The following is a 27,840-nucleotide window of genomic DNA, read 5'->3' on the forward strand; positions in this document are numbered from 1 at the left end:
GTAATAAACCATCTGGCAGCGTCAGGTTACATATTTCCAATTAAAAGGTGGGATAAACGACTACCTGTTGATTGCTCATGGTTCATAAATCTGTCCAACTCCTCCCCTCCGATCTCGTGCAGACCCAGACATCCGCTAACTCCTCCCCTCTGATCTCGTGCAGACCCAGACATCCGCTAACTCCTCCCCTCTGATCTCGTGCAGACCCAGACATCCGCTAACTCCTCCCCTCTGATCTCGTGCAGACCCAGACATCCGCTACTGCGTGCTGGCGTCTCTGGACGAGCGCTTTGATGCCCACCTGGCCCAGGCGGAGAACTTGCAGGCTCTGTTTGTGGCGCTGAACGACGAGGTGTTTGAGATCCGTGAACTGGCCATCTGCACCATCGGCCGCCTCAGCAGCATGAACCCCGCCTTCGTCATGCCCTTCCTGCGCAAGATGCTCATCCAGGTAGGCAGGTAGACAGGCACACCTGAGCACACCTGAGCGTACTGCACACTGTGTTGAATAGAGAGCCAAAGTCTCTGTCACTTCGTGCTTCAGCACACGCACCAGCGTTGAAAAAAAAATACGAATGGTGGTGAACGGCAAGAGACAATACTTTTTTTGGTCCGTTTGAATTGTGCCATGAAGCAGAGTCCTGCACGGGTCCAATTTTCCAAACCCGTGCCGGCCCAGACCCGTCAATATCAGAACCATTAGCCATCTTCGGCTGCTCGGAGACCTCTCTGGGCTTCCCCACAGCTGTGCAACGGTCTCTGACACTGGGGGCAACTGTTGCCAAAATATTCAATATGCTTATATTCTCAACTCTGTACGGATCTTACCAGTTCTGTTCTGGTGTGTTATAATTATATTCTCAACTCTGTGCAGATCTTAACGGTTCTGTTCTGTTCTGCTGTGTTATAATTATATTCTCAACTCTGTGCAGATCTTAACGGTTCTGTTCTGTTCTGCTGTGTTATAATTATATTATGAACTCTGTGCAGATCTTACTTGTTCTGGTGTGTTCTGATGATATTCTAACTCTGTGCAGATCTTAACGGAGTTGGAGCACAGTGGTGTCGGCAGGAACAAGGAGCAAAGCGCTCGCATGCTTGGTCACCTGGTCTCCAACGCCCCCCGCCTCATACGCCCATATATGGAGCCCATCCTCAAGGTACAACTCGGGCAATACGATTACATGAGCAGGGTTGTGCCTGGAAAGTTGCTGGTTCAATTCCCTCTCTCCCCTCCCTCAGCAATTACTGTTGTGGTGCCCTTTCCTCAAGTGACCTCTGACCTTCTGTGTTGCAGGCTCTCATCCTCAAGCTAAAAGACCCTGACCCAAACCCTGGAGTGGTCATCAGCGCCCTCGCCACCATTGGGGAGTTGGCTCAGGTAGGGCTGGAGAATCAAACCCTTTTCTATCGGTGGCTTTTGAACAAAAACATCACTTTTAACATTTATGTTTTCAGCTATAATAAACATTTCTGCTATAACATAATGTTCCTGAAATGGTTAAGAACAATATAAGATTTCAGGTCCACTTTTTTTTACATGTTATCAGCCATTGATACCTATTGCCTCTTAAAGGAGATTTTTTTCTACGTTAATGATTAACCGGTTAATTGATCGTTAAGGTCCGCAACAGTTAAGGAAAATGCATGAAATTCCCATCCCTACTTCTGACTGGTTATCCTGCTGTGTTCTCACTGGTTCTTCTGCTGTGTTCTGACTGGTTCTCCTGCTATGTTCTGATTGGTGTTCCTGCTGTGTTCTGACTGGTTTTCTGACTGGTTCTCCTGTGTTTGGACTGGTTCTCCTGCTGTGTTCTGACTGGTTCTCCTGCTGTGTTCTGACTGGTTCTGCTGCTTCCAGGTGAGCGGCCTGGAGATGAGGAAGTGGATGGATGAGCTCTTCCCCATCATCATGGACATGCTGCAGGACTCCTCCTCACTGGCCAAGAGACAGGTGAGTCAAGGAGACCACCAGCATATTTACATGAGTAAATAGGCTACGTTGAAAAGTGTTATTCAAGCCTCTCTCTTTTTAATAGTTGTCTGTAAGCTTCTGTAAAGCTGCTGGTTCTCAACAATAATAATAACCTTGATCCATGTCTCTCAAACTCTGCCATGTTGGCTCCTTGAATTTCGAGGGAATTTGGCCTGGAAAGTCCTTGAAAAGTCCTTGAATGTGATGTTTTAGAAGGTGTGGGAACCCTGATATGCATGTGCTCCCACCAGGTGGCGCTGTGGACCCTGGGTCAGCAGGTGGCCAGTACAGGCTATGTGGTGGAGCCCTACCGCAAGTACCCTTCCCTTCTGGAGGTGCTGCTCAACTTCCTCAAGACAGAGCAGAACCAGGGCATCAGGAGAGAGGTATGCATGGTGCTGCCGCACACACACACACACACACACCGACACGCACACGCGCACACGCACACACATAGTATGACACAATCTTAGGTCACTTTTGGGGTATTTACATAGACTTACCATAACCACTACTTTCCCCCCCAATATTTTATTTTGTAATTTTCAGAACATCAACAATGCAAACAAACTCAGATACGGGGAAAGAAAAGAAAGGAAAACGCATATCGTCGCTGTCGCGCCAGGACCTCGAATATCAATTTTTTCAGATTTTTATTTTTTGTCATGAATCAATGCCATTGGTCACCACCCTTCACGTCTCTGTGTGGTTTTTACCAAATGCAACCAATGGAAAAGCATTCAAACGAGCTTGTGAGTAAATCTCGTAACGCCATTCGCCCTCAATCTCTCAGTCAAACCTCGAAATTCGTCCCCTACCTCCGTCTGTACCCCCCCACGCAGGACAGTAAACCCGGAAAAGTCACACGGCAGACGTGCTGTGTAATTCTGATATCGTTTTGACTAATCCTGGCTTCCTCTGACGTTAATAGATCAATAAAATGTTTTCCAGTTATTCCTAGGCTGCAAACTTGTTTTAACATGCAAATCGGAGTGGTTTCTGTCGAGAATAAAGTAACGTTAACGCTACGTTATGTCAGACTTTTCTCACCCCATGCCAAAGCCCCCGCCTCGGCCATGAGAGGCTCAGAGCACTGCTGCTGCTCCTGCGCGCGCCTCCGCGGCCTGGAGCTTGGGGCTCGTGCATGAGCATACCAGAGGCGAGGCAGCCATCAGCGCCTGACTGGCTGGGAGAGAGTGCTTCCAAGTCGGACTGATAATATAAACAACATCATTTGAGCTTATCCAGGTAAGATATTAATAAAGTAATGACACATTCAGCGGGAAACTAACTATAATTAAGACGTGTCAACTTTGACGACGTTTGGTTCAGTATTTTAAGAGCAAACAGGTTTTTTTAACTTCCTGAAAAGTTGCTGTTTTGGAGATTCGAGGTCCTGGCGCGACAGCAACGATATACAAAAAACCCCCAAAACATACACATCGAAACTCCAAGATCACAACGTGGTGCCACCAGCCAGACAAGGTGCCTACGTGCCCACAAAAGCCGCTATGCATGATGGGACCTAACCTTAATATAACCACTCACCCTACAATCAGCTATTTACCAACTGGGGACACAGGTTTTGTCCCCAATCACTGCTCTTAAGTTGGGTGTGTGTTCTTTCAACTTAAGTAAAACCACACACACACACACACACACACACACACACAGTCGGTGATACATAGCGACTCATTAGGATGCCAAAAACTCTACCTGTCAACATTCACAAAACAAATGAAGGGCTGTTAGGAAATTATAATCATTATAATCACAGGAAATTAATCTGTACGAGGCTATGTGCACTTTCCATAGTTAAACAGCTTTTTCCTGAGCCTCAGGCTGTGATGTAAGTGATAATTGTCATTTTTCCTAATCCATTACTTTTCTTGAGACTCAGTGGGCACACTGTAATGTCACTAAAGTAATGCATTATTTACATCGTACCTACAATGAGACATGGATGACAGTTTAACCTCTCCCCAAAAATCCAGTACAGACACAGACACACTGGTTATGTGACCCTTAAAAAACCCCCGATACAGATGTGTTGCTCATTTACTGTCAGTCCAGGACTGCTTGGAACAGCTTCCATGTTCATGCATGCTGGTCATGGTGATAGACAACGGTTCATCCCAGTATCAAGGTCTCAGAGAAATTGGGAACGTCTCTGTGTGAGTCTTCCAGCATGCCATGCATTAACTGGATGTGATACAACAAAATACGCAAAATAACTGCTTTCAACAAACTTGAGAAGCACATAAATGAGCTTCAGGGTCTGAGAACCTTTGGCTTGTCTGAGTCTTTCAGAGGCTTTTGCCAGTTACAAGACAATATGCTCTTCATCTCTATGGCCTGAAAAAGAAGGCAAAGCAGTCTTGAGGAGCTTCGTTGCATTCTAGCATCTCCCACAGACATGCCTGTCTCACATCTGCCTCCCAATGAAGATGCTTTTGAACAGCACGTCCTACAGGCAATGTACCAAACTGGTATCTGGTGCCAGAGTCACGTCTCCAAAGCCCTTCTATAGAATCCAGTCGGGAAAGGTTGGATACTCAAAGATGGCACATCACTGAAGCCTGTCCTGTTCAAAGAAGAGCCTGCACCAAAAGCAGTAAGAGATTGGAGGGTTATTTGTAGGCCTTAAGAGTACCAGTCAAATATTTTAGCCCAGAATCCTGATGATCAACTAACTGATTAATCGACTAAGCACTGGCGCCCCTCAGGAGTATGTGCTCTCCCCCTGGTTCTTCCTACTTTACTTCAGGGGACCCATCTGTCAAGCTCCTGAAGTTTGCGGACAACACCACGGTCATTGGCTTCATCCAAGATGGTGACGAGTCTGCATACAGACGGGAACAGCTGGACCTGTGGTGCGCTCAGAACAACCTGGAGCTGAACAAGCCTAAAGGAGCTCCATCCCCTGGCACTACCTGCAACATCACTGTGTCTACATCACGTGATGTCATAAACCATTGATGAAATCATTGCTGATGACATCAGTGATGTCACTCAAGCAATTGTGATGTCATCAGTAGGTGATATCAGTGATGATGTCACAATTTCAACAGTGATATCATCAGTGATGATGTTACAATGATGTCACTGATGATGTCACTTGTGCGTAGATATTGTGACATCATCACTGAGGTCATAAATCCTTCCCTGCTGACGTTATAACTTGGACAACTCTCGTCTTTTAACCCATTCGCGTTTAAATCATCTTGTTGATTAACTTGCAATATGGCAAAAGCTGTCATGATCATAATTTTATCGGTCATTTTCTTGTCCACGAAGATAAACTGTCAACAGGCAATCTTGCACATTTCAGATGGAACTACAAGTATGGAGTACTGCATTGTTCACAATGGCTCCTGGACCCCCCTGAAGGAGACTCTGGACACTGCTGTGCAGTATGAGCTGGTGATTCTGCCATACACTGTGCTGTGCAGTGTGCACACTGTGCGGTCTGTGGTGAGGCCAGAGGAGGTCAGGGGCAAAGCGCTGGTGGTGATGAGTAGAGCTGTGCATCTTCACTGATCTCACGATTCGATACGATTAGATTATACAAGTCTACGATTCGATTCGATTATACGATGCATCTCGATGCATCGCAATGCATCTTAAATCGATGCATCACTTTTTCCGCAATACATGATTTATTTTTTCTCACTTTCTTTTTTCTCACTGTGTGGCTACTTTTAAAATAAAAGTGCATTTGGAATTGCATTGTATTATGATCCATAATTAAAATAAACAACTGCATGTACTTACATTCTATTTTATTTGATTATTAATTTTTTTTTTTTTTTTTTTTTTAATAATCGATTTTTGATATTTGTTAATCGATTCAGAATCGTCCTATTAACACATTGAGTGCCAGCCGTTTTTTCAATCCTGTAGGTAAGTTGTGCCAGGTTTTTTTTTGAGGATTCTGGCTCATTTTACAAGAGCCGAGGATTATTTTCTGTTAAGACTTCGTGAACACCAATCATCTAAAAATAACTAATAGAATGTGTGCTTTCTCTGTCTAAAAGAGTTAGTTTGCAGAGTTAGTAGTTATGTAGATATTAGGGGTGGGGGAAAAAATCGATTCACCTAAGTATCGCGATTTTTAATGTCACGATTTTTTGGATCGATCTTTTATTCCAGAATCGATAATCGCAAATTAAAAAAAAAAAAAAAAAAAAAAAAAAATTTTTTTTTTTTTTTGGGTGCTTGCAGTCAGGCCACTCACTGAACAGCAGGCCAGGCGCCGCCTACTGGTTTACTAGTGGTTTTATTACTTTATTAGTTAGTCTGAAGTAATAATTACACTTCAGGGTTAAAGTGGGTGCATCTCATTGTAAAATTGGACCCAAATCTGGCTTCAAACGGCCCAAATTTCACGCGCGTTGGCCCATATCGGCCTGGCCTGCTTGGTATCTAATGCCCGGCCTGAATTATGATCCCAGTCCGCCCCTGTTTTTAACTATATCGCCCAGCCCTACTCATGATATATAATATACAGTCTCTAGTGTATGATTCAACTTTTCCCATGTTCTAATCTAGTGTAAAAAAGCAAACAAACTGAAAAAATAAAAGAAAAAAATAAACAAAAATCGCAATAAATCGTAATATCGAATCGCAATAATCGTAGAATCGCAATAATCGTGAATCGCAATATATATCGAATCGGCACCAAAGTATCGTGATAGTATCGAATCGGGAGATAAGTGAATCGGCACAGCCCTAGTAGATATTAGCCGTTGAGTACAGCATGGTTTTAGCGTCTGAGACAGGAAGCTGAGATAATCGCAGTTTTGTGAAATTCAATCAAACTGGCAGAACAGTCACCTGCCTGTGATTATGGGTGCCCTTGGGCAAGTCTGTATACTGTATTGTGTGTGTGTGTGTGTGTGTGTGTGTGTGTGTTCGCGCGTTGCTCCGCGGCTCTGAGAGGAAGAGATCTCTGTCCGTTCTTTGCCCCCACAGCGTGTCTGTCTCCCACTCTGTGTGCTCTCTCTCTCTCTCTCTCTCTCTCTCTCTCCTCTCTCTCTCTCTCTCCTCTCTCTCTCTCTCGGGACTAGAGAGAGAGAGAGAGAGTGTGTGTGTGTCTCCAAACTCCTCCCTCCGTCTGTGCTGCGGAGGGGGTGGAGGCTCCGCGGCCGCTTTCGGGCAGTCTGGAATGTAAAAAAACTGGCTCGTTCATGTCGGCTGAGAGGTTTGAAGAAGCTTTTGCGATTCTGGTCTTATTTATGCGCAAAGGTACTCGAGTGTGTGTGTGTGCGCGCGCGCGTGTGTGTGTGTGTGTGTGTGTGTGTGTGTGTGTGTGAAATCGAAAGAGTTTTCGCCCAGCTATTTCCTTGTAATTAGACTGGCTTTCTGCAGCGGACCCGCCGTGGCTGTGGCTTTCTCTCTGTCTTGGGAGAGAACTGTCGCCACTTAGTGGTCGGTAAAATAGATTATACACATTCTCTTCCTCCAATATTGATATAGAAGACGTAAAAGGGGTTGATTGATGTCCCACCGTCAAAAAAAAAAAATGTTTATGTAAGACGAGATAGCTCGTCTATGGCACTCAACCGTTGGATTATGTAAGACGAGGTATCTCGGCTATGGCACTCAACGTGTTAAGCATCGCGATGCATCTCTGAATCGATTATTTTCGGCAGCTCTAGTGATGAGAGGGGGCTGTGATCTCAGCCAGAAAGCGCTGGTTGCTCAGCACCTTGGGGCTACAGCTTTGCTCATTGCCAGCAAGACAACTTTGATCACTCCATCAGCCATAGAGTCAGAGTATGCCAAGATCCACATCCCCCTGGCTCTCATGAGGTACAGGGACTTCCTGGATGCCCAGCAGGTGTTTGGTGAAGGAATGACCGAGAAGATGTATGCTCCGCCTCACTCCAAGATTGATCCAAGCCTCGTAGTCATGGTACTCATCTCCATATGCACAGTTGCCTTGGGAGGCTACTGGAGCGGGACATGTGAGAGAGAGCAGTTGAGCAGTGGTGCGGCGGGCAGAGGAAAGGTGGAAAGCAAAGCAGACAGCGTAGACCTTTCTCTTGACTCTCCTCTCGAAGCGGTTAGCTATGTAGCCCTGTTGTGTGCCATGCTAGGCCTCATGTACTACTTCCGCAATGTCTTCATGTACATCGTCATTGCCGCATTCTGCATATGCTCCGCCATAGCGCTGTTTAGGTGCCTGGAAGCAGTGATGGACAGGATGGGGGGGTGTGGCACTATGACTTACTCTATCGGAAAGTGTACCTTCTCTGTGAGGTCGCTCATACTGGCTGCAGTGTGCATTGCTGTAGCCGTGGTCTCGGTAGTCTACAGGAATGAAGACAGATGGATCTGGATCTTGCAGGACCTCCTCGGCATTGTGTTCTGCATTGGCTTCATAAAGACCATCTCGCTGTCCAATTTCAAGAACTCTGTGATTCTGCTGAGCCTCTTGCTTGTGTATGATGTCTTCTTTGTTTTCATCACTGCTTACTTCACCAAGAATGGTGTGAGCATGATGGCGCAGATTGTCTTGGGCCCTGATGAATTTGGAGAGAAGAGGCAAGCTAACCTGGTGCAGGTCCCCGCCGAACCCCAGGCTCCCTCTGAGAAGCTGCCTCTCTTGATGCGTCTCCCACTGTTCTGGGCTCAGAACCTGTGTGGGATGGAGTTCTGCAGTCTGGGCTACGGAGACATCGTTCTTCCAGGTCTGCTTGTGGCCTACTGCAGCAGGTTTGATGTGTGGATCAACACCACCAAGAAGGTCTACTTCATCAGCTGCTGCATAGCCTACCTGTTGGGAATGATAGTGACATTTGCTGTCATGCTGTTGTCTGAGATGGGCCAGCCTGCCATGCTCTACCTGGTCCCCTTCACCGTGATAACCGTCGCTCTGGTGGCTGCGTGCAGGGGGGAGATGAAGCAGTTCTGGGCAGGAACCCCCTCTGAGAGGGAAGAGCTGAAAGAAAGGTGCTGACTGACGTGCAACAAACCAACTGCTGGAGTTTTTTATGGTGTGGCCACTAGGGAAGCCGAAGTGTCTATAAGAGGTTCTGTCTGGCTGTCTGTCTATACTGTATGTACTGTATATCCCCCCAAAAGAAAGAAAGAAAGAATGTGGCCAGGTTGCCGAGAGAAAGTGGCCAAGAGGCCAGGTCGCTGATGATGTCATATATGGCCAGGTCGCCGATGATTTCATACGTGCCTACTAGGAGCCAAGTGACTGAAATGTGCCCCCAGCCAATTATGGCATAGTTTATAAACAAGTGCAAATTCGCAATAACTGCAACAAGATATGCAAATTTCCTAAATGCACTTTTTGTGGACTAACCAACAGAGTGACTTACAGAGCTGCTGGTCTTTTTGTGGACCAACCAACAGAGTGACTTACAGAGCTGCTGGTCTTGTGGACCAACCAACAGAGTGACAAGCGCCCGGCATGGTTCTGCGCAACCTCGACTTGGCGCCCTGTTGCCGAATGACGGCGACAGCGAGACTGTGCATACTCGAACGTAACTCGGCGCGTTGGCTGCGGTACATGTTCAAAACGTTATCATGTCGTTTACTAAGAACTTGCAATCATGTCGGTGGGGGGACATTTTATTGTCCCTCCATTTCAAAACTCATTCCGGTGAGCATGCAGAAGGCTTTGCTAGATGAGGGACAAGCACTGTTAAATGAGGAAATGGCATTTCCTTATTCCTCACAACAAGGAGTTGACGCCGCAGAGTCACATTTTCGAGGAGCTGCACGCCCCCTCCGCCGAGCTGCGCCGATAGGACGGCCAGCTGCGGCGACCCCCTCGGCGCAGCCATCGCCGGCGATTTCGCTCGAACATAATTTGCGCTTTACAGAGCTGCAGGTCACAGCTAATAACTGTGTTCCCAGAAGAGGTTGAAATTGTCAATGTAGGAGACGGAATGGAACCGCAGGCCATGAGACCCAGCAAGCCATGAGACCCAGCAGGCCATGAGACCCAGCAAGCCATGAGACCCAGCAGGCCATGAGACCCAGCAGGCCATGAGACCCAGCAGGCCATGAGACCCAGCAGGCCATGAGACCCAGCAAGCCATGAGACCCACCAAGCCATGAGACCCAGCAGGCCATGAGACCCGGCAAGCCATGAGACCCAGCAAGCCATGAGACCCACCAAGCCATGAGACCCAGCAGGCCATGAGACCCAGCAAGCCATGAGACCCAGCAGGCCATGAGACCCAGCAGGCCATGAGACCCAGCAGTCCATAAGACCTAGCAGGCCATGAGACCCAGCAGGCCATGAGACCCAGCAGGCCATGAGACCCAGCAGGCCACGAGACCCAGCAGCCAGCTGAACTTCAAGAGCAATTTATGGCCGGCCGTCAAAGGCCTTGCTGGCCGGTGAGCCTGCCGCGCTGCCTGTGTGCAGCTCCCAAACATTGTGACTCGACGCAGCTGACGTGAACAGCGCAAGTATACATAATACTGTAGATGGGACAACAGGAGAGAGTGAAAGGTATGACTATACACTACATTCTTCGCCTTGGTCTAACTTCAGTTGAACAGCTTGTACCTGTGGTACAAGCTCAAAACCATAGAGATGATAGTGGACTTCAGGAGGAGCCCCCCAGCACTGCCTCACCATATCCAACAGCACTGTGTCTATGGTGGAATCCTATACGTTTCTGGGATCAATCTCCCAGGACATAAGGTGTGAGGCCAACATAGACACCATTACCAAGAAGCTGCTGATCCAGTTCTATACCGCCATCATCCAGTCTATCCTCTGCAACTCAGGACCATCCAGCCCTTCTCCCTGCAGATCTCGATCTGGTCCAGCAGGTGGCGCTGTGCCTCCTCCTCACTACGGACAGTCAGGACTGCAGAGAAAATCATCTGTGCCGAGTTGCACTCCATCCATCAGGTGTCAGAGGGCACACTGTCCCATGCTGTTTGGTTTTGCCCTTTGCTATCCGGATTCTGGGCCAAAGTATTTGACTGGTACCTATCAAATAACCCTTCAACCGGAGGCGGAACTCGCCATCTTCGGCTGCTCGGAATCCTCACTGCTCCTCCCTACAGCTGTGCAACAGTCCCTGACACTGGGGAGGACTGTCGCCAAGAGACTTAATCTGAAGGAGTGGAAGTCTCCCTCTCCTCCTTCCTTTCAGTTGTGGCTGATGGACATGTCTCATGGAGAGACTCATGTTCCTGAGGACCAACTCACTTGGGAAGTTTTCCACTATTTGGGACCCATTTCTGGCCTACTTTGACCTAGTCAGGGATGACGAGTGACTCGCCCAGCTGACCTCTCATAGACCCCTCTCATGGATCTCTCATAAGCACATGAGCACACTACGCTGCTGGTAGCCGAGTCGTTACTTTGACAATGTAGTCTATGTTTTTCCTTTTTCCTGTGTATGAGCCTGTTTTTGTTTTTGTTTTTATGTTTGTTCTGTTTTCATGTTCTGAAAAATAAAATAAATATATATATATAAAAAGTTGACCTCCATCCAAGATGTACTCTCTCCTCCAGAGTAAAAAAAAAAGGGGCAGGAAAGATAATCACTGACCCCCACACCCACACACACACACACACACACACACACACACACACACACACACACACCCACCCACCCACCGGGGGGGATTCTTCAGGAGTCAAGACTCGGTTGTGTACTGGGGAGGTAGGTGGGGCGAAAAGAGAGCTCAGTGAGGACAAACAGCCGAGATGCCAGCTGCTGCTATGATTCGTGCTATGATTCAAAATTGAGCCGCACGCCCTTGTATGGGCGTAGGCGGTTTAGTTCAAAATTGAGCCGCACGCTCTTGTATGGGCGTAGGCCAGTGTTTCTCAAACAGTGGTCCACTGGTGGTCCGCGGGCGCCCCCTAGTGTTCTGCGAGTAGATTGATATTTTTTTCCTTTTTTTACACCTCCCACTATCCAATCAGAGAAATGTTTATATTTTCTGGGAAATGGAAGGTCCGATCACAATGCCTATTAACACGTTCACTGCCATTGACGAGTTATCTCGGCTTACAGAATCCAACGGTTCACTGCCAAGGACGAGTTATCTCGGCTTAAATTTATTTTATTTATTTTTGACGGTGGGACGTGGATCAACGCTCCCCACGTCTCCTATAAAAATATTGGAGTCAGCGAACGTGTACAACCCATTCCACGGACCCACTAAGTGGCGACAGTGCTCTCCACACTAGGAAAAGCAGAGCCAAAACTGTAGGGTAACGCGCGAGGAAACCATTCTCTACTGTAAAATGGATTGGCGAAAACGCTTTCACTTTCGCGCATTATCGCGCTGGGAGCTGGCGGTGGGGGATTCCAAAAATAGACTGGGTGGAAAACACACTTTGAAACACGCAGCATAAAGCCTAGAATCGCACAAAGCTTCATCAAAGCTCTCAAACCCAAGAAACAAGTGAGCCCTATCCACACTCGCTGCCAGGGAGGGAGGCTGCTCAAACTCGCAGCAGCAGCAGCAGAACACTCGCTTGTGACAAACGCAGGCTGAAAGCCACCAGACACGCCCACGGAGGGAGGAGTTTGAAGGAGAGGGCGTTCAGAACTATATTGTTTAGATGTCTGATCTCTCACTGATGCCAAAAATAAATGGTTAAAGTGACTGTTCTGCCTGTTTGATTGAATTTCACAAAACAGCGATTATCTCAGCTTTCACTCTCAGATGCTGAAACCATGCTGTACTCAACGGCTAATATCTACATAACTACTAACTCTACAAACTAACTCTTTTAGACAGAGAAAGCACACATTCTATTAGTACTTTTGTGAACTTTGTGTTCACAAACTCCAAGCAGAAAATAATCCTCGGCTCTTGTAAAATGAGCCAGAATCCTCAAAAAAACCCTCTGGCAGAACCTACCTACAGTAAAAAAAAAAAAAGGCTGGCAGTGAATGTGTTCACATTGACTGCCAGACGTTTTTTTTTGCTGTAGATAGCTTCTGCCAAGCCGTTTTTTGAGGATTATGGCTCATTTTATAAGAGCCGAGGATTCGTTTCAGCTTGGAGTTTGTGAACATACAATATCTCAAAAGTACTAATAGAATGTGTACTTTCTCTGTCTAAAAGAGTTAGTTTGTAGAGTTAGTAGTTATGTAAGCATTAGCAGTTGAATACAGCATGGTTTTAGCGTGAAAAAGAATATTCAGAGATAAACGGCTTTTTGTGAAATTGGATGGAACTGTCACTTTAACCATTCATTTTTGGCTCTCTCTCTCTCTCTCTCCCTCCCCCTCTCGCTCTCTCTCTCTCTCTCCCTCCCTCTCGCTCTCCCTCCCTCTCTCTCTCTCTCTCTCTCTCTCTCTCTCTCTCTCCCTCCCTCTCGAGTTGCTTCAACTCCGCCCTCCGTGGGCGGACAAGCTTGTCACCAGTCAGTGCTTTGCTGCTCTCCTGTGCCTGTCTGCACAGCCGCTGTTTGAGGAAGTCGGGATGGACTCACTCGTTTGGAGTTTTGGTTGAGAGAAGCTTTTGCGATTCTGGTCATATTTATGCTGCGTGTTTCAAAGTGTGTTCGTCCACCTGTAATCTATCACCCGATCATAGTAGATCGGCTGAATCTATTATGTAAATTTGCAATCCCGCATCGCCAGCAATCAGCGCGAAAAGGAGAATGGCTGGGCTGAGAATGGCTTGACAAGTTAAAAAAATGCTTTCCTTCCTCTAGCAAGGAGAGCACTGTTGCCACTTAGTGGGTCGGTGGAATGGGTTGTAAACGTTCGGTGGCTCCAATAATTATATAAGAGATGTAAAAGGCTTAGATGCACAACCCACCGTCAAAAAAAAAAAATCGATGCCAAAAACGTGTAAACACGTTGTTGGCAGGGAACAGCTGGATTCTGAAAACGTGTTCATACGTTGTTGGCAGTGAATGAGTTAAGGACTATATGTATTTCTCTGCATGCAGTGCTACAGGAGAGAGACAGAGTAGGCCTACAGTGGGGGTTGGGAGTTCCAAGTTACTGACCAAACACACTATTTCAGTGATTGCTGTCAGAATACAGAGCCAGTTAACACTTATTTGAACACAAAAACTGAATATAATTTAAGATGGCAACAGATAGCCTATTTGACTTTAGCTACATTGTGCATTTATTGAACTTGAAAAAACTTTCTTTGAACTGAAAAGGAAAAATAAATGTAAAAAAAAAGTCAATGGACTAACTAAAATAAATTATATATATATTATATATATATATATATATATATATATATATATATATATATATATATATATATATATATATCGTTTATCTTGTTTTCATAATTGTGGGAAGCCAAAAATGTGATTAATTGTACAGCCTTAATTCTATTTGTCATTTAATTAGCCTGTAATTTGTAATTTACAGTTGAAGTAGTAGGCCTATTGTTTTTGGGGATGTTTTGGGAGTTAGGTGGTCCCCGAGTTTTCTTTTATTGGTTAAGTGGTCCTTGGTCTGAAAAACACTGGTCTATAAAGAAGAGCTCCATATTGGCTGTTCTAAATGTCTAGATCAAAACCAAGCTCTTTCTTTTGGTTTCCAAATCCTAGACTAAAAACCAGATGCGATTGGTGCAGCTTTGGCTGCAAAATCTATATCATCGTTTAAGTCATTTCTAAAATCTCATTTTTATAAACTTATGTCTTATAATATTTTATTTATTGCTTTTGACCACTCTTTGGTAGCTTACTTTTATGCTTTTTGCCTGGATTTTATACTTCTTGCCTCACTTTCATTGCTTTTCCTGCTGATTTGATCTGTTTGTCCCGTTTTTCTCCTTTGTCTGTTTTTCTCCTTGGAAAAGCACGTGAAAGTACTTCATAAATAGCCAACTGTCTCTTAAACACTTATACTATGATATTAGGATTAATGCTAAACCATATTCATGTGTCCATCAGGGCCAATGAGACTTGATTTTTATACTAGCGGAGCGGAGGGCACATTTCAGCTGCAGTGGAGTTTGCCAGTGCTGAACGAAAAGAGGAAACTGTGATATGAATAGTGGTGTGTGTGTGTGTGTGTGTGTGTGTGTGTGTGTCTCTCCACCAGGCTATCCGTGTGCTAGGCCTGCTGGGAGCTCTGGACCCCTACAAGCACAAGGTGAACATCGGCATGATCGACCAATCACGAGACGCCTCCGCTGTCAGCCTCTCCGAGTCAAAGTCCAGCCAGGACTCTGGTAAGCCTCTCTCTGTGTGGGACCAGGGCTGTAGTGGGGCTAAATGCACTGCTTAATAACTACATAGCATTTACTCACATTTTTAGGATGGTTTATGCACTTATTGCGCAGACTTTAATTGTGGACGTCTTTCCCTGTAGCGGGCTCAGTTTTTTAAAGTGAAGTTTCTGGTATCATATGAAACTAGAAGACCTAAGGCAGTGATACTCAACTTGCAGCCCACGGGCCACATGCGGCCCGTGGGCGCCCCCTGTGTGGCCCGCGATGGAATTGCACAGTTTTTTTTTACAGTGCACCTGAACGCAACATGCAAGATACCCGCTGAATAAGTGTCCAAATGTTCCTGTCATTCTGGCCAAAACTCCACTTCTGTTATAGCATTTCAGTCTGGAATATGGATATAATTTAGCTGCTAAATTGTCAAATACTGCCGTCTGCTCGCTACCCAGGCACTTATGTATGTACTTATCCTAACTAACTTAACCTAACTAACTATCCGGTGTGCACAACATTGTCAGACTAAACTCCTGCTGACACCCCAAAAACCTACAATCCGCTACAGAAAAATGTATATTGTTTGTTTATTAACTGGCCCCTGGCCTCCTATCATTTCACGAAAGTGGCCCCCGGGCAAAGCAAGTTGAGTATCCCTCACCTAAGGCATCCATTGATACCATGTCATGCTAGCTTGTCAGGAAGGGTGCTAAACAAAGCTCCAAAATCAGGTTAAATCTTGTGACCTTGGTCAAGCTGTCACAGAGGTCATACCAAAAGGGCCTCACCCAGGTACAGTGCAGGAACAAACCCACCTCTAATTCACATCTGAAGCACATTTCTGACAGTTCAGGTTTGGCTTCATGAAGTTTCTGTGGGGTCATGTACAGTTGGTGGAGGTAATTATAGTGAACCAGTCTGTCATTAATAGTAGCTAACGTAGTGTCTCTGCATAAATCTGACCAGAGCTGTTCATCAATTATGTTCAGATTTGATTCCCATCTCGCTCTAGATTTGTGCAAACCTCGATTTGGCTCCATTTGAGAAATACATGTGTATCTTCGGCTGCTCAGAGACCTCTCTGGGCTTCCCCACAGCTGTGCAATAGTCTCTGACACGGGGACAACTGTTGCCAAAAAACGTCCCCCTCTTCACCTTCTTTCAAACTGTGTTGACGGACATGATCTCTGTTATAAGGATGGAGAGGCTCATCTCTGAGAACCAACTCAGTTAAAACGTTTCTAACTATTTGGGACCCGTTTTTCTAGCCTACCTCGACGAGGTGGGTGACTTGCCCGGCTGGTTCCTGTTGGGCACCTTGCATGGGACCCCATGCGCAACATCTCTTACAAATACATATGCCCCTTTATATGGATGGTAGCACCACATTATAATAATAACTGTTGATATTATATGTATGTTTTTGTTTATTTTCCTTTCCTGTCTGAGCTTGTTTGTTTTTGTTCATATATTGTAAAAAAAAATATATATATATATATATATATATATATATATATATATATATATATATATATATATATATATATATATATATATATATATATACATTTCCCACATGAAGCATTCTTTCCACATCATGAAGTACAGATAAAGCCATTCCAGGGCCCAGATTGATTCTGAGGAAAGATCTTAACTGCAGATAGCAGAAGAAGCTCTCGCCAGAAAGGTCATATTTCCTCTTCAATTGTTCAAAGGACTTGAGAAGTCCTTTTTCGTAACAGTCTTCTTAACATCTTAACACTAGATCCCTTTTTGATGCCACGTCTCCAGAATCTTGTTATTTACAGTCATGGGTATGAGCTCATTTTGTCTGCACCTTGTGCGCTTAATCGATTGATTATTAACATGACCAATTAATCACTTAAGGAAATTGATTCAGATTTGCGTCCCTAGTTGGGTTTGAATCTTCTTCCATTTCTCCAAAGCAGCCTATTCAGTTCACTTTCTGCTTTGCTTGTGCTGGACTCAGTCGTGTTTAATGGCTGATGTAAGGCCACAGCAGAGGAGAGCCTTCATACAGCAGCTGTTCTTAATGAAATCAAACGTTTTCCGTTTCCACTGAATTGTACGATAATTGTGCAATCTAAAAGAAATATACTACCGTAATTGTGCCGATGTTCACAGTCTTTAACGTGCAGTCACACATGCTCAGACACATGCTCAGACACTGCACACACACAGAAGCCTCTCAGCCAGTCACGAGTCACGGCCGTGGAAAAAAGAAAAGTATAAAATAAAACGCATGTGTTCAGCCTCGCACACTCAGAATACCATGACTCTAGGGAGAAACTATTTTCATCTTCAATTATCTGAAGTGCCAAATCTGGCTCACATGAACCAAGTCATTCGTGTCTGCCCAAAAACGCTTATTATCCTTTATGGTTAAGCTGTATTACCTTTCATAAATCTCCAGCTTATTAGAAATGGAGCAGGGCAAAGTAATACGTCTACGCATTCAAGGCAAAATAGAAATGGGAGTGAGCTTCGCTTGCCCCCGCATTAGAAAAGTCAACAGCGAACGTGGCCGTGGGTTTACGATCTGTGGGAGCCTCCGTCTTTCAGGATCTGATGGCTGGCTTCTGTCTGATCTGCACCCAACCAGAGCTTATCCAGATCAGGCTCTGCCAGCTCAGAGGGAAATGCTATTGCCACAAGTGGTTTGAGATCTTTTGGAGTGGAGCTTTTTGATTTATGGAGACCTACTGTACTTAAGACTTATAGCTCTTCAAGCATCTGCTTTAGATTGTGTATGACTTACATTAGTAGCTTCTGCAGAGGAGATATGAGTATTGATCCATATTTATTAACTGGAAGATCCTTAGGATGCGAGTCACTGAGAGCAATGCTCTCTTCACACACACATTCACACCTGGAGGCTGACCAGTGTAACCACAGTCTGATCTGCTGGCCACTGATCAGCTCCACTGGAGCTGTTGGGGTTAAGGGGCTTGCTCAAGGGCACCACAGTGGAGGTAATGAGGTCATTTTTCACTTTCCCCACCCAGATTTCTCCTGCTGGTGCCAGGTATTGAACTGACGACCTTCCGGTCATAAGCTCGCTTCTCTAACCTTTTAGGCCACCACTGCCCTAATACTCTATCAGCCTGTATACAGCGATGGAGACATATTTGTAGTCTCAAATGATGAGGGCAAAGTATGAACTGGGTCCCAGAGCCCGCAGGCAGATTCATACCCTGGCAGTGTCTGCATGGAAAGATATCTTCATTTCAAAATACTCTCATCTCCCAGCTCACACCAGGTATTCCTTTCATCCTCCTGCTGCGCTGACTTTGACCCCATATCACCATTTGAAAAAAAACACTGAAATGGTGTTTTCTTTAGTCCTGAGACTGGGTATTACAGACCCTTAAGAGGCTCATGAGGGAAGACCGTCGAGCAGGATTTGAAGTGGGAGCCGTCGAGCAGCGAGGGAGGTTGGTGTGCTGGCACGAGGGCCGAGAGGTCCAGGAACACGGCGGTCGAAGAGGAGAGCGAGGCGGCCGGAGGGAGGAGCATTGAGGAGGGGGCGGACCACCAAGTCTGGAATTTGTGTAATATTCTGTGAGAGGCAGCAATGTGCCGCAAGCCATCCAGTCTGCTGGAAAGCCATTCGAAGAAGAAGAAGATCCTTAAAAAGACCGGGGGGAAGGGGGGGATTTAAAATAAATAACACAATTTAAAGTACTAGGGATCTCTCGGAGGAACATTGAGGAGGAGGTGGACCCCTGAGTCTGGAATTTGTGTAATATTCTGTGAGAGGCAGCAATGTGCCGCAAGGCATCCAGTCTGCCGGAAAGCCATTCGAAGAAGAAGAAGATCCTTAAAACGGAATGATGGAATTTCTTCCAATTTGGCTCAAACGTAGACTTGGACTCAAAGATGAACTGATTAGATTTTGGTGGTCAAAGGTCAAAGTACAAGGTCAAATCACAAACCCCATTTCTAAGCGCATTAACGCGATATCTCAGGAGCGCCTTGACGGAATTTCTTCCAATTAGGCTCAAACGTCGACTTAGACTCAAGGATGAACTTATTCGATTTTAGTGGTGAAAGGTCAAGGTCACTGTGACCTCACGAATGCTCGTTTCATGCTCGGTAATGCGATATCTCAGGAACGCCTTGACAGAATTGAATCAAATTTGCCTCAAACGTCCACTTGGACTCGATGAACTGATTCGATTTTGGTGGTAAAAGTACAAGGTCACTGACGTCGCAAACCCCATTTCCAAGCTCATTAACGTGATATCTCAGGAACGCCTTGACGGAATTTCTTCCAATTTGGCTCAAATGTCGATTTGGACTGAAGGATGAACTGATTAGATTTTAGTGGTCAAAGGTCAAGGTCACTGTGACCTCACGACCGCTCCTTTCATGCTCGTTAACGCGATAGTTTTCACCATGCAATGACAGATTTTGTTGCACTGCAAGTTTACTACTGATTGTAGTGCAATATGCAAAAACATGTTTGCGTATTATGTCTGTTTTAATGTCACTTGAAAATTAATTCCCTGGTGTTGTTTTATTTTACTTACTGTATACTGCCCATTTATAAAACGGCTCTCTCAAATCAAGCAATCTGATTGGTTCACAGCCATTGTATAATTCCAGTAACCGAGTTCAATAACCCATGGCCATGGGTTATTGGTTGCCATGGCAACTCTCTTACTAAGAGAGTAATAATAAGGCTTACCTCAAATGACAACGTAGAAAAAAAAATGGCGGAGACAGCTGTCAGATCCTTGTGAATCGATCTTCGCTTATAACTTTAATAATACTTCGCAGAAAATGATGTTTTGTACAAGAATAGATGCGGGCTAATGTCTTCTTTGCAAAAGAAAGGCTGTTAACCCCGCATTTAACTCCGCATTTAACCCCGTAACGTTAGTTGGTGTCAGCTTTGCAGAGAGCATTCAGCTTCTCAACAAGCGCTGAGAATGCAGCGCTGCGGCTCGAGCTGCCTGTCGGGGTTTCCAGAAAAATCTCAGCTACTCAGCAAGCGCCAGGATTGGCCAATGTCAACTTCAGTCTCCAGAACGATCCAATCAAATCACCCGCATGTTCTTGCGGTCCCGCCTTACAGTAGTGTTTCAACTGACTCTATCAGAATGACATGCCAGTCGGAGTCGGACTTATAGTATTATTATTATTATTATATTATCATACTTGGAAACCGTTTTATAAAAGCAATATAGCACTCGAGCAGCGTGTGTTGTGGAATATATCCCGCTGATAAACTGTTATCCCACGAGGCCTGCGGCCTCGTGGGATAACAGTTTATCAGCGGGATATATTCACCACAACACACTTGCTCTCGTGATATATTGCTTAATTATAGTTTAACAACTGTCATTAGCTGTATTCAACCACTAATATACTGGTTTCCCCAGGTTTCTTTATTTTGGATTATAAATTGGCATTAAATTCAATTCCAGGTGATGTAAAAAAAAAGGTCTTGAAAGTCTTAAATATGGCTGTAAATGCAGGTCTGTCCGTCTCATAATAGTTTTAGCAGTTTTTTCCTAGCTAAGTGGAGGCTGTATATCTCTCTGTGGGCAGAATGAGAGGCTGTATATCTCTCTCTAGCTCTGTGGGCAGATGTGGTCACAGTCAGGCTCAGTGTCTGGAGCGCTCTGCATCTTTAGCAGCTGCTTTGCATCCTCTTGTTGTGTGAGCGACGTTGCCGGCTCGGTCCAGCTCGGTCCAGCTCCTCACCTGACTTCAAACACCACGCGTTCCCAAACCCAGAGAGGTCACAACCCGCCCCAAACCCAGAGAGGTCACGACCCGCCCCAAACCCAGAGAGGTCATGACCCGCCCCAAACCCAGAGAGGTCACGACCCGCCCCAAACCCAGAGAGGTCATGACCCGCCCCAAACCCAGAGAGGTCACGACCCGCCCCAAACCCAGAGAGGTCACGACCCGAAAGTTGACACTCATTCGCACATGAGGAACCATGACGAGATACGTGTTCCTCCTTGGTAGATGATGTGATTTATGCTGGTTCTTATTTGTTAGCAGTATCCACCTTATTTTTGAATGCCCCACTGTAAAAAATAATTGTGGGTACAAGGTCCGGTTTAACGTGACTATTGCTGCAGCTTGCCATTTCCTAATGTATTCTACTTGATTTGAAAAGATGGCTGCCTACACTCAGTCTCTTATACCCTGGCTGAATTGAACATAACTTGGTCAATAAGTATGTAACATACAAAATAAAACAACCCGTAATATCTTAATTTTATGTAGAATGCAGAGGACATGTAACTGTTTAGTTAAACTTGCATTCCAGGAATATTGTGCTCTTAAGATGATGTTAGTGGCTCGAGTCTGTTTCGTCCTGAAACCCACACGCTTTGCGGTGGTGGTTTTAGCGTAACCTATGTGGGATTCGAGGCGTAAAGTATGTGCGTTTTAGCGTAACTTATGTGGGATTCGAGGCGTAACCTATGTGGGGTTTGGCGTAACCTATGTGCGATTCGAAATAACGTATCCGAGATAGAAAACGTTATGAATATAGCCACGTTATAAACAACAAACTAACGCCGGTGATCCGTATGGAAACTGTTACTCGAAATGGTTAATATGGGCCACAGCAGGCGATTACCCATGAATGCACTGCGCTCTTAAAGGGATATTTATCGACGAGATTTTTGCCAAGCTGGACCTGATTAGTGATTTGCTCCGTTCGCCCAGACGGGTGTCAAGCTGTCAGCAACAAGGCTGGGAGGATCACACCGGAAGAAGCACCCATCAGCAGATCAGGCAAAAATGGCCGCCAAAAATAAGGTGGATAGGACAGTACTGCTGCTGTACTGTACTGCTGCTGTACTGTACTGCTGCTGTACTGCTGCTGTACTGCTGCCTCACGCAGGCAAACTGATGCCTCTTTTTGAGACTATGCAGATGTGTGACCAATGACCATCTATCATCATGTCATCATCAATCTAGAGACTGGGTGAAGGCCTGGAGAGCAGGGTGAAGGCCTGGAGAGCAGGGTGGGAATTTCCTCATTTTAGGTGCAAGGCCATCTGGCCTTCAGCGTCGCAATGTTTCTTTAGGGCACAAGGCCACATGCCAGGGCACAAAGGCCATTGCTCTATTGACATTGTGAAGAGGGATTTTTCTGAAATGTGTATTAAAATGAACCAATGACACATCCTTTGAATAGAGCAGGTTACATTAAACTGAGACCACTGATGCTTTTAAAGCAACTGACAGTAGCAGGCTGGTAGCAGGGCACTGCTGTCAAGGAGGCCTTAGGGATCTCAGGTTCATCACGGCCAGAGGGAGGGGCAACGCAGGCCATGGCCTGATGGCCTCCGTGTAATTCCCACCCTGCTGGAGAGTAAAAGCTGACCTAGCCAGATGCAATATGTAAACTTCTGTAAGATAATTACATTATACTAACCCTAACCATAATTATCAAACAATTAGTAGACCTATGTCATACACTTGTTTTGTTGTCTACTTACATGATCTTAAATGTTTATAACAATGTTCCAACCCAGAGAAATCCTCAATTCTTTTCAAAGACACGGAGCATTGCACATGATCGCATTTAGATGACATCATCGCCTCTTTCCCGAAACCACTGATAAAAGGAACCAATGAGAAACAATACTGAAGGAGGAGCGGGAACACAAAACCCCAGCTCACGCTCAGGATCTCGCTCCACATTGGAGGGATGTGGTTCTCCGTACAGAGCCTGCGGCGCGTGTACGCCCTCTGCTGACGAAATTCACGTCACGCGGACCGTGGCGGATGCGCGGTCGGATCCGCAAAGTATAACTTGGGCTTTAGCCCACAGCCTCTGTGCCGATCCATGATGTGTAGAGCCGGGAGACGGAAGGCAGGGAGAAGACAACAGCAGAGTGAAACTGTACTCCCACACCAAGCCAATGAAAAGCTGAATACCAGACGTCTGTCTTCTCAGCTTGCTTGTAAAAATCAGTGCCAGTACAGTGATAGTTGGACAGACTGTCCCTTTCACATAATGTAGCATTATCACAACGTTCACAATAACATCTGTACCAAATATGGATCCTTTTGCTTTGTACATGTGCTGTAATATGTGACATTATACTGTATAACCGTGCACCTCACTGTACTGTGAGAGAGTGGAGGGTATCCATTGTGTCTTTCCAAAAAGATTCTGAAATGATTCATTATAGTTGGCTAAATGCATCTCCCTCTCTCTAATATATTCCTCAATTCTCTTATTTGATCTTATCTATTTGATCTTGCTCTGGCTGGGTTAGGGTTAGGGTTAGGGTTAGGGTTAGGGTTAGGCACGCGTCTGACTGAAACTTGCTTCACCTCATCAAACTCATTAAGGGAGAAGCAGAGTGCTGCGTTTGTGTTGCCAGTCGATGTCAGGATGTGAACAAGACAAAATGTGTCAAGTGCAAACTGCAATCGTCAACTGCTGCAGTTTAGCAGAGGGCAGACATAATGTACGGTATGTAAATAATAGTTCATAGACAAGCTGTTCCTCTGACTTAGAGGGACCAAGGAAATAGTTACTATTTACTAGTTCATAGTATATATACAGTATATACAGTATACTAGCTAGGCATCTCGTGCACTACGAGTGCTCGATGCCTAGGCTCTGCCGCTGCGTGGGCTGGCCCGCCCTTGCAGCTCGCTGTGCTGGCCCTAGAGCTCGCATGCACAGCTCAGCTGCTGCGCGGCCTCGCCTGCAGCTCAGCTGCTGCGTGGCCTCACCTGCCCTATTGGCGTGCGTGCGCGGGTGTGTGTTGCTCACAAAATGTTCTTTCCCTTAAGTTTATAGAAGGAGAGCTCCGCACATCTCTTTCTCGGGCAGGTGCGTCAGACAAGGACAAAGTGTTACATCAAATGTAAAAAGGGAGTCCCGCACACCGTTCAAACTTGCAGTAAAGATTTATTTTGTGACACGAGATAAATCTTTATTGCAAGTTTAAACTCCTTTTTATATTCCCCTTAAGTTTACATGTCTGATGTCCAGTGTTGGGCAAGTTATTTTCAAAATCTAATATACTACATATTACTAGTTACTTTCATTTGAAAGTAATAAGTTACTTTACAATATTACTTTCTGTGTAGAGTAACTCGTTACTTATTATACTACTTTTGCATTACTTTCACCAAAACAACAGCAGCAGCAGAATGACATCGCCGCCTCGGAACCATCCCGAAAAATAATGTCAACCGCCTTGAAGTCAGTGTAAACAATCCAAAATTCTAAATGTTATTCTTTTCTTTTGTTATTGTCATCTGTAGTGGTTATTTGCATAAAATCACACAGTTTGATTAGGAAATGATTGTATCTTTTTTAAATACATGCATGTGCTTTGATTTAATAAAATGTAACTCAATTTGTAACTTGAGTTACTTGACAAAGTAACTGGTATCATATTACTGAATATGTTACTTTTGTAATGAGTTACTCCCAACACTGGTGATGTCACAATGCTATGACATCAGTGGGACAAAAATGTAAACAGAACATTGCCCACTTGCTCCCTTTTATAATAAGATATATACTTGTGTGTGTGTGTGTGTGTGTGTGTGTGTGTGGAGGGGGGGTGGATAACGCTATATAACACTATATATATAACACAATACTGTATATGAAAAAGCATGATAGGTCCCCTTTAATGGTACATAATAAACCAGCAGGGGCACTGACCATTTCTTTCTGGGATGGGAGCCACAGTATACTGTTCCAATGTTGGATGTTCATATTGAATGTGGCCAACGTTTCAAATAATGAGGTAAACGTACATGAAAGTTATCCCCATTAGCAAAACTTCATGGGTTTTTGACTCTGAACGAGTTTACGAGAGTTGAAAGGACAAGATGAATAAGTTTTTTTTTTTACTGTGAACCATCACGTGCAAAGTTACTCTAGTAGGGATGCAAGATATGGATTTTTTTTCAGCCGATATGATAACGGATAAATATCTGCTTCTCCTTGCTGATAACCGATACGATAACCGATAATTATTTCACATAAAAAAAGTTTTATTTTATCCACACCAAAAAAAACGTAAAGAAAAAAAGTGCAGATGTAGTGAGCAAAGATGGATGATATAATATTCCATAGCTCTGACCTAACCAAATGTAACTGACATCCCTATTGTGAACACAAAACAAAGAACACTTCTGATATATGATTATTTTAGTAAAGTGTATCACAATAGTAAATACAAAAAAAAATAAAGGCATTTATAGAACCGAAAGCCTATAGCTGCTTAGTCTGCAGATAAAATACAATGACAAAAGGCATAGTAATTCAGACTCTTATGGTCATGTTACTGGCAACTAAATGGATTGTCCGATTGAAGTTTGCATTGGGGCCAGTTCTATTGAAGTGAATGGGGCAGTCATGGAAAGTCCCACTATAAGCCATCATATGTGTCATTTCACTTTTTACTGAAAAATGCTGCAACCAGATTAAAGAGAAGGACACTGTGATGTTGACTGGTGTTTTTTTATGTAAATGTACGCGTTTTCCTTATTTGTCTCCAAACAGATCACGGCTCTAGCAGCTAGCTATGTTAGCTTCCGGTTAACGGGTTGCTTTTGGAGTTAAAGACACAAAGCCTGGACGTTTCAATTTGTGTAAAACATGAGGTTTTCTATATAGTTTATGCCAGCTCTGGTATTATGAAGTGCTTTGAATGAGGAGATGGTTGGTCACAACAAGCGGTCCCGCTTGCTGTCCGGGGAGTGCAACAACAGCAGCCCACTGCTGCCTGCGACTACGCCACGGCCAGCTAGCTAACGTTAGCCACAACAGCTAGCGTTAACGCTAAACAAATCCGCTGCCTCTCCCTAGGTTTGGTTTAATATAACAACAGCTCAGACTTTTCCCCTCCCCTCGGAAACCTTGCAGGATATGGATTGCAAATTGCAATAGCGTTGTTTTGTTATCATCTGAAACTGTGAAAAACAGCCACACTGGCATGCTTTGCCCTAACTGCAGGCGCAGTGCCTATGATGTCACGAGCATGTGACAACATATAACAATATAACAAAGCCAAGTTCACGCCGTATTATCAGGGTCTATTTATCAGCTAAAATGTAATTATCGGAATAATAAATAATAGCACAAAATGGCCATATTTGTCTGATAAATATCGTGCATCACTATACTCTAGTGGAGTCCCAAACAATAAAATAGATAACTGGAAATTAGCGTAATAGGTCCCCTTCAATGAAAGTGACCATTTCCCCTTCTTGGTCTTCCAGCGGACTACAGCACCAGTGAGATGCTGGTGAACATGGGCAACCTGCCCCTGGATGAGTTCTACCCAGCCGTGGCCATCGTCACGCTGATGCGCATCCTGAGAGACCCCTCGCTCTCCAACCACCACACCATGGTGGTCCAGGCCGTCACCTTCATCTTCAAGTCCCTTGGCCTCAAGTGTGTGCAGTTCCTGCCCCAGGTCATGCCCACATTCCTCAATGTCATCCGGGTCTGCGACGCCAGCATCCGAGAGGTAGGTGGTCAGGCAATATATCGATATTCTATCAATATCGTGATATGAGACTAGATATCATCTTAGATTTTGGATATCGTAATATCGTGATCTGGCATAAGTGTTGTCTTTCTAAGCGTTTTCTGAAAATCGCGTTTAGAAAAAAACACATTTAGGCTTCAAAAGTCATAAATGTGGTCCTCAATTGTGAAGATGATCTTGCTGAACACAAACTTCGCTGTTTAAATAAACTTTTGTTAACCACAGACCTTATTTCATGCATTTAACCGAAATTCCCATCCAAAAATCCCATTGCCTTCTTCACCTACGATTCAACAGGAAGTGCAGGGATTTGTGGGTAAGCCTACAAAAATTTGTCATCCCTGCGGTACTGTATATTGTCGCAATATTGATATTGTGGTATTTAGTAAAGGGGGTATAATTTGCTCACTCTTCATTTTGAGTAAATAAGCAGAAATCATGAGTTAATTTGTATTATGACAGCCTGCTATGTTTTACATTAGCCAGGGGAGCATGACAGAGCATTTTCTTGTTGTCCTCCAGTTCCTCTTCCAGCAGATGGGAATGGTGGTGTGCTTTGTGAAGATCCACATCCGGCCCTACATGGACGACATCTTCACCCTCATCAGAGTGAGTAAAGGTCACCCCCCTCCCCCCTCACACAGCCCCTCCCCCATCACACAGCCCCTCCCCATCACACAGCCCCTCCCCATCACACAGCCCCTCCCCCATCACACAGCCCCTCCTCTCTCATTTTCCTGTGAGTCACACATCATCACACAACCTCTCCTCTCTTATTTTCCTGTGAGTCGGGCAAACAGCTGCAAACTCTTAATTGCTCTCAGTCGCGTTCTCTCCGCTCTCCTCATTAGGGGTAATGTGTTCAGGGCCCCTGCATGAAGTTCGGCCCCGTGTCACACACCAGCGCACAACATGTGTGGCGCCCTTAAAGAGCAAGATAAAAAGAGACGAGGGTTATGGGGAAATAATGTTATTTACAGTGGGCTAATAGTCTTCTCCCTCTCTCATTTTGTCTATAGTCCACAAGAGTAGAATTACAGTTGTTTCCCACACAGGCCTGAAATGCATGATTTCAAGTAACCGCTCCGATGCACGTTGCCATTTCTCCATCTATCCAATCCACTCTGAAGCAAAAACTGTTGATGACTCATGACTTGACCACACCATGTGAGATGATGGCTGCTA

General features: G+C 45.0%; 1 protein-coding gene and 1 pseudogene across 3 annotated transcripts in view; both read left to right on the top strand.

Annotated features, from left to right (window-relative positions):
• Positions 1–27,840, top strand: part of mtor (mechanistic target of rapamycin kinase) — a 172,494-nt gene that overhangs the window by 16,697 nt on the left and 127,957 nt on the right. For both annotated transcript variants that reach the window (XM_083638895.1, XM_083638896.1), the window contains exons 13-20: positions 246–451; positions 1,038–1,160; positions 1,298–1,381; positions 1,862–1,954; positions 2,227–2,361; positions 15,004–15,133; positions 26,384–26,634; positions 27,178–27,264. In XM_083638895.1, coding sequence (XP_083495021.1) covers positions 246–451; positions 1,038–1,160; positions 1,298–1,381; positions 1,862–1,954; positions 2,227–2,361; positions 15,004–15,133; positions 26,384–26,634; positions 27,178–27,264 — 1,109 coding nt within the window. The remainder of the gene's footprint in view (positions 1–245; positions 452–1,037; positions 1,161–1,297; positions 1,382–1,861; positions 1,955–2,226; positions 2,362–15,003; positions 15,134–26,383; positions 26,635–27,177; positions 27,265–27,840) is intronic.
• LOC310778687 (signal peptide peptidase-like 2A pseudogene) lies at positions 4,706–8,939 on the top strand (annotated as a pseudogene). Its single transcript has 3 exons — positions 4,706–4,921; positions 5,273–5,492; positions 7,636–8,939. The product of its transcript is annotated as a signal peptide peptidase-like 2A pseudogene (transcript).

Source organism: Poromitra crassiceps, assembly GCF_964638095.1.
Source record: "Poromitra crassiceps genome assembly, chromosome: 6".
In the NCBI taxonomy this organism is placed as follows: Eukaryota; Metazoa; Chordata; class Actinopteri; order Beryciformes; family Melamphaidae; genus Poromitra; species Poromitra crassiceps.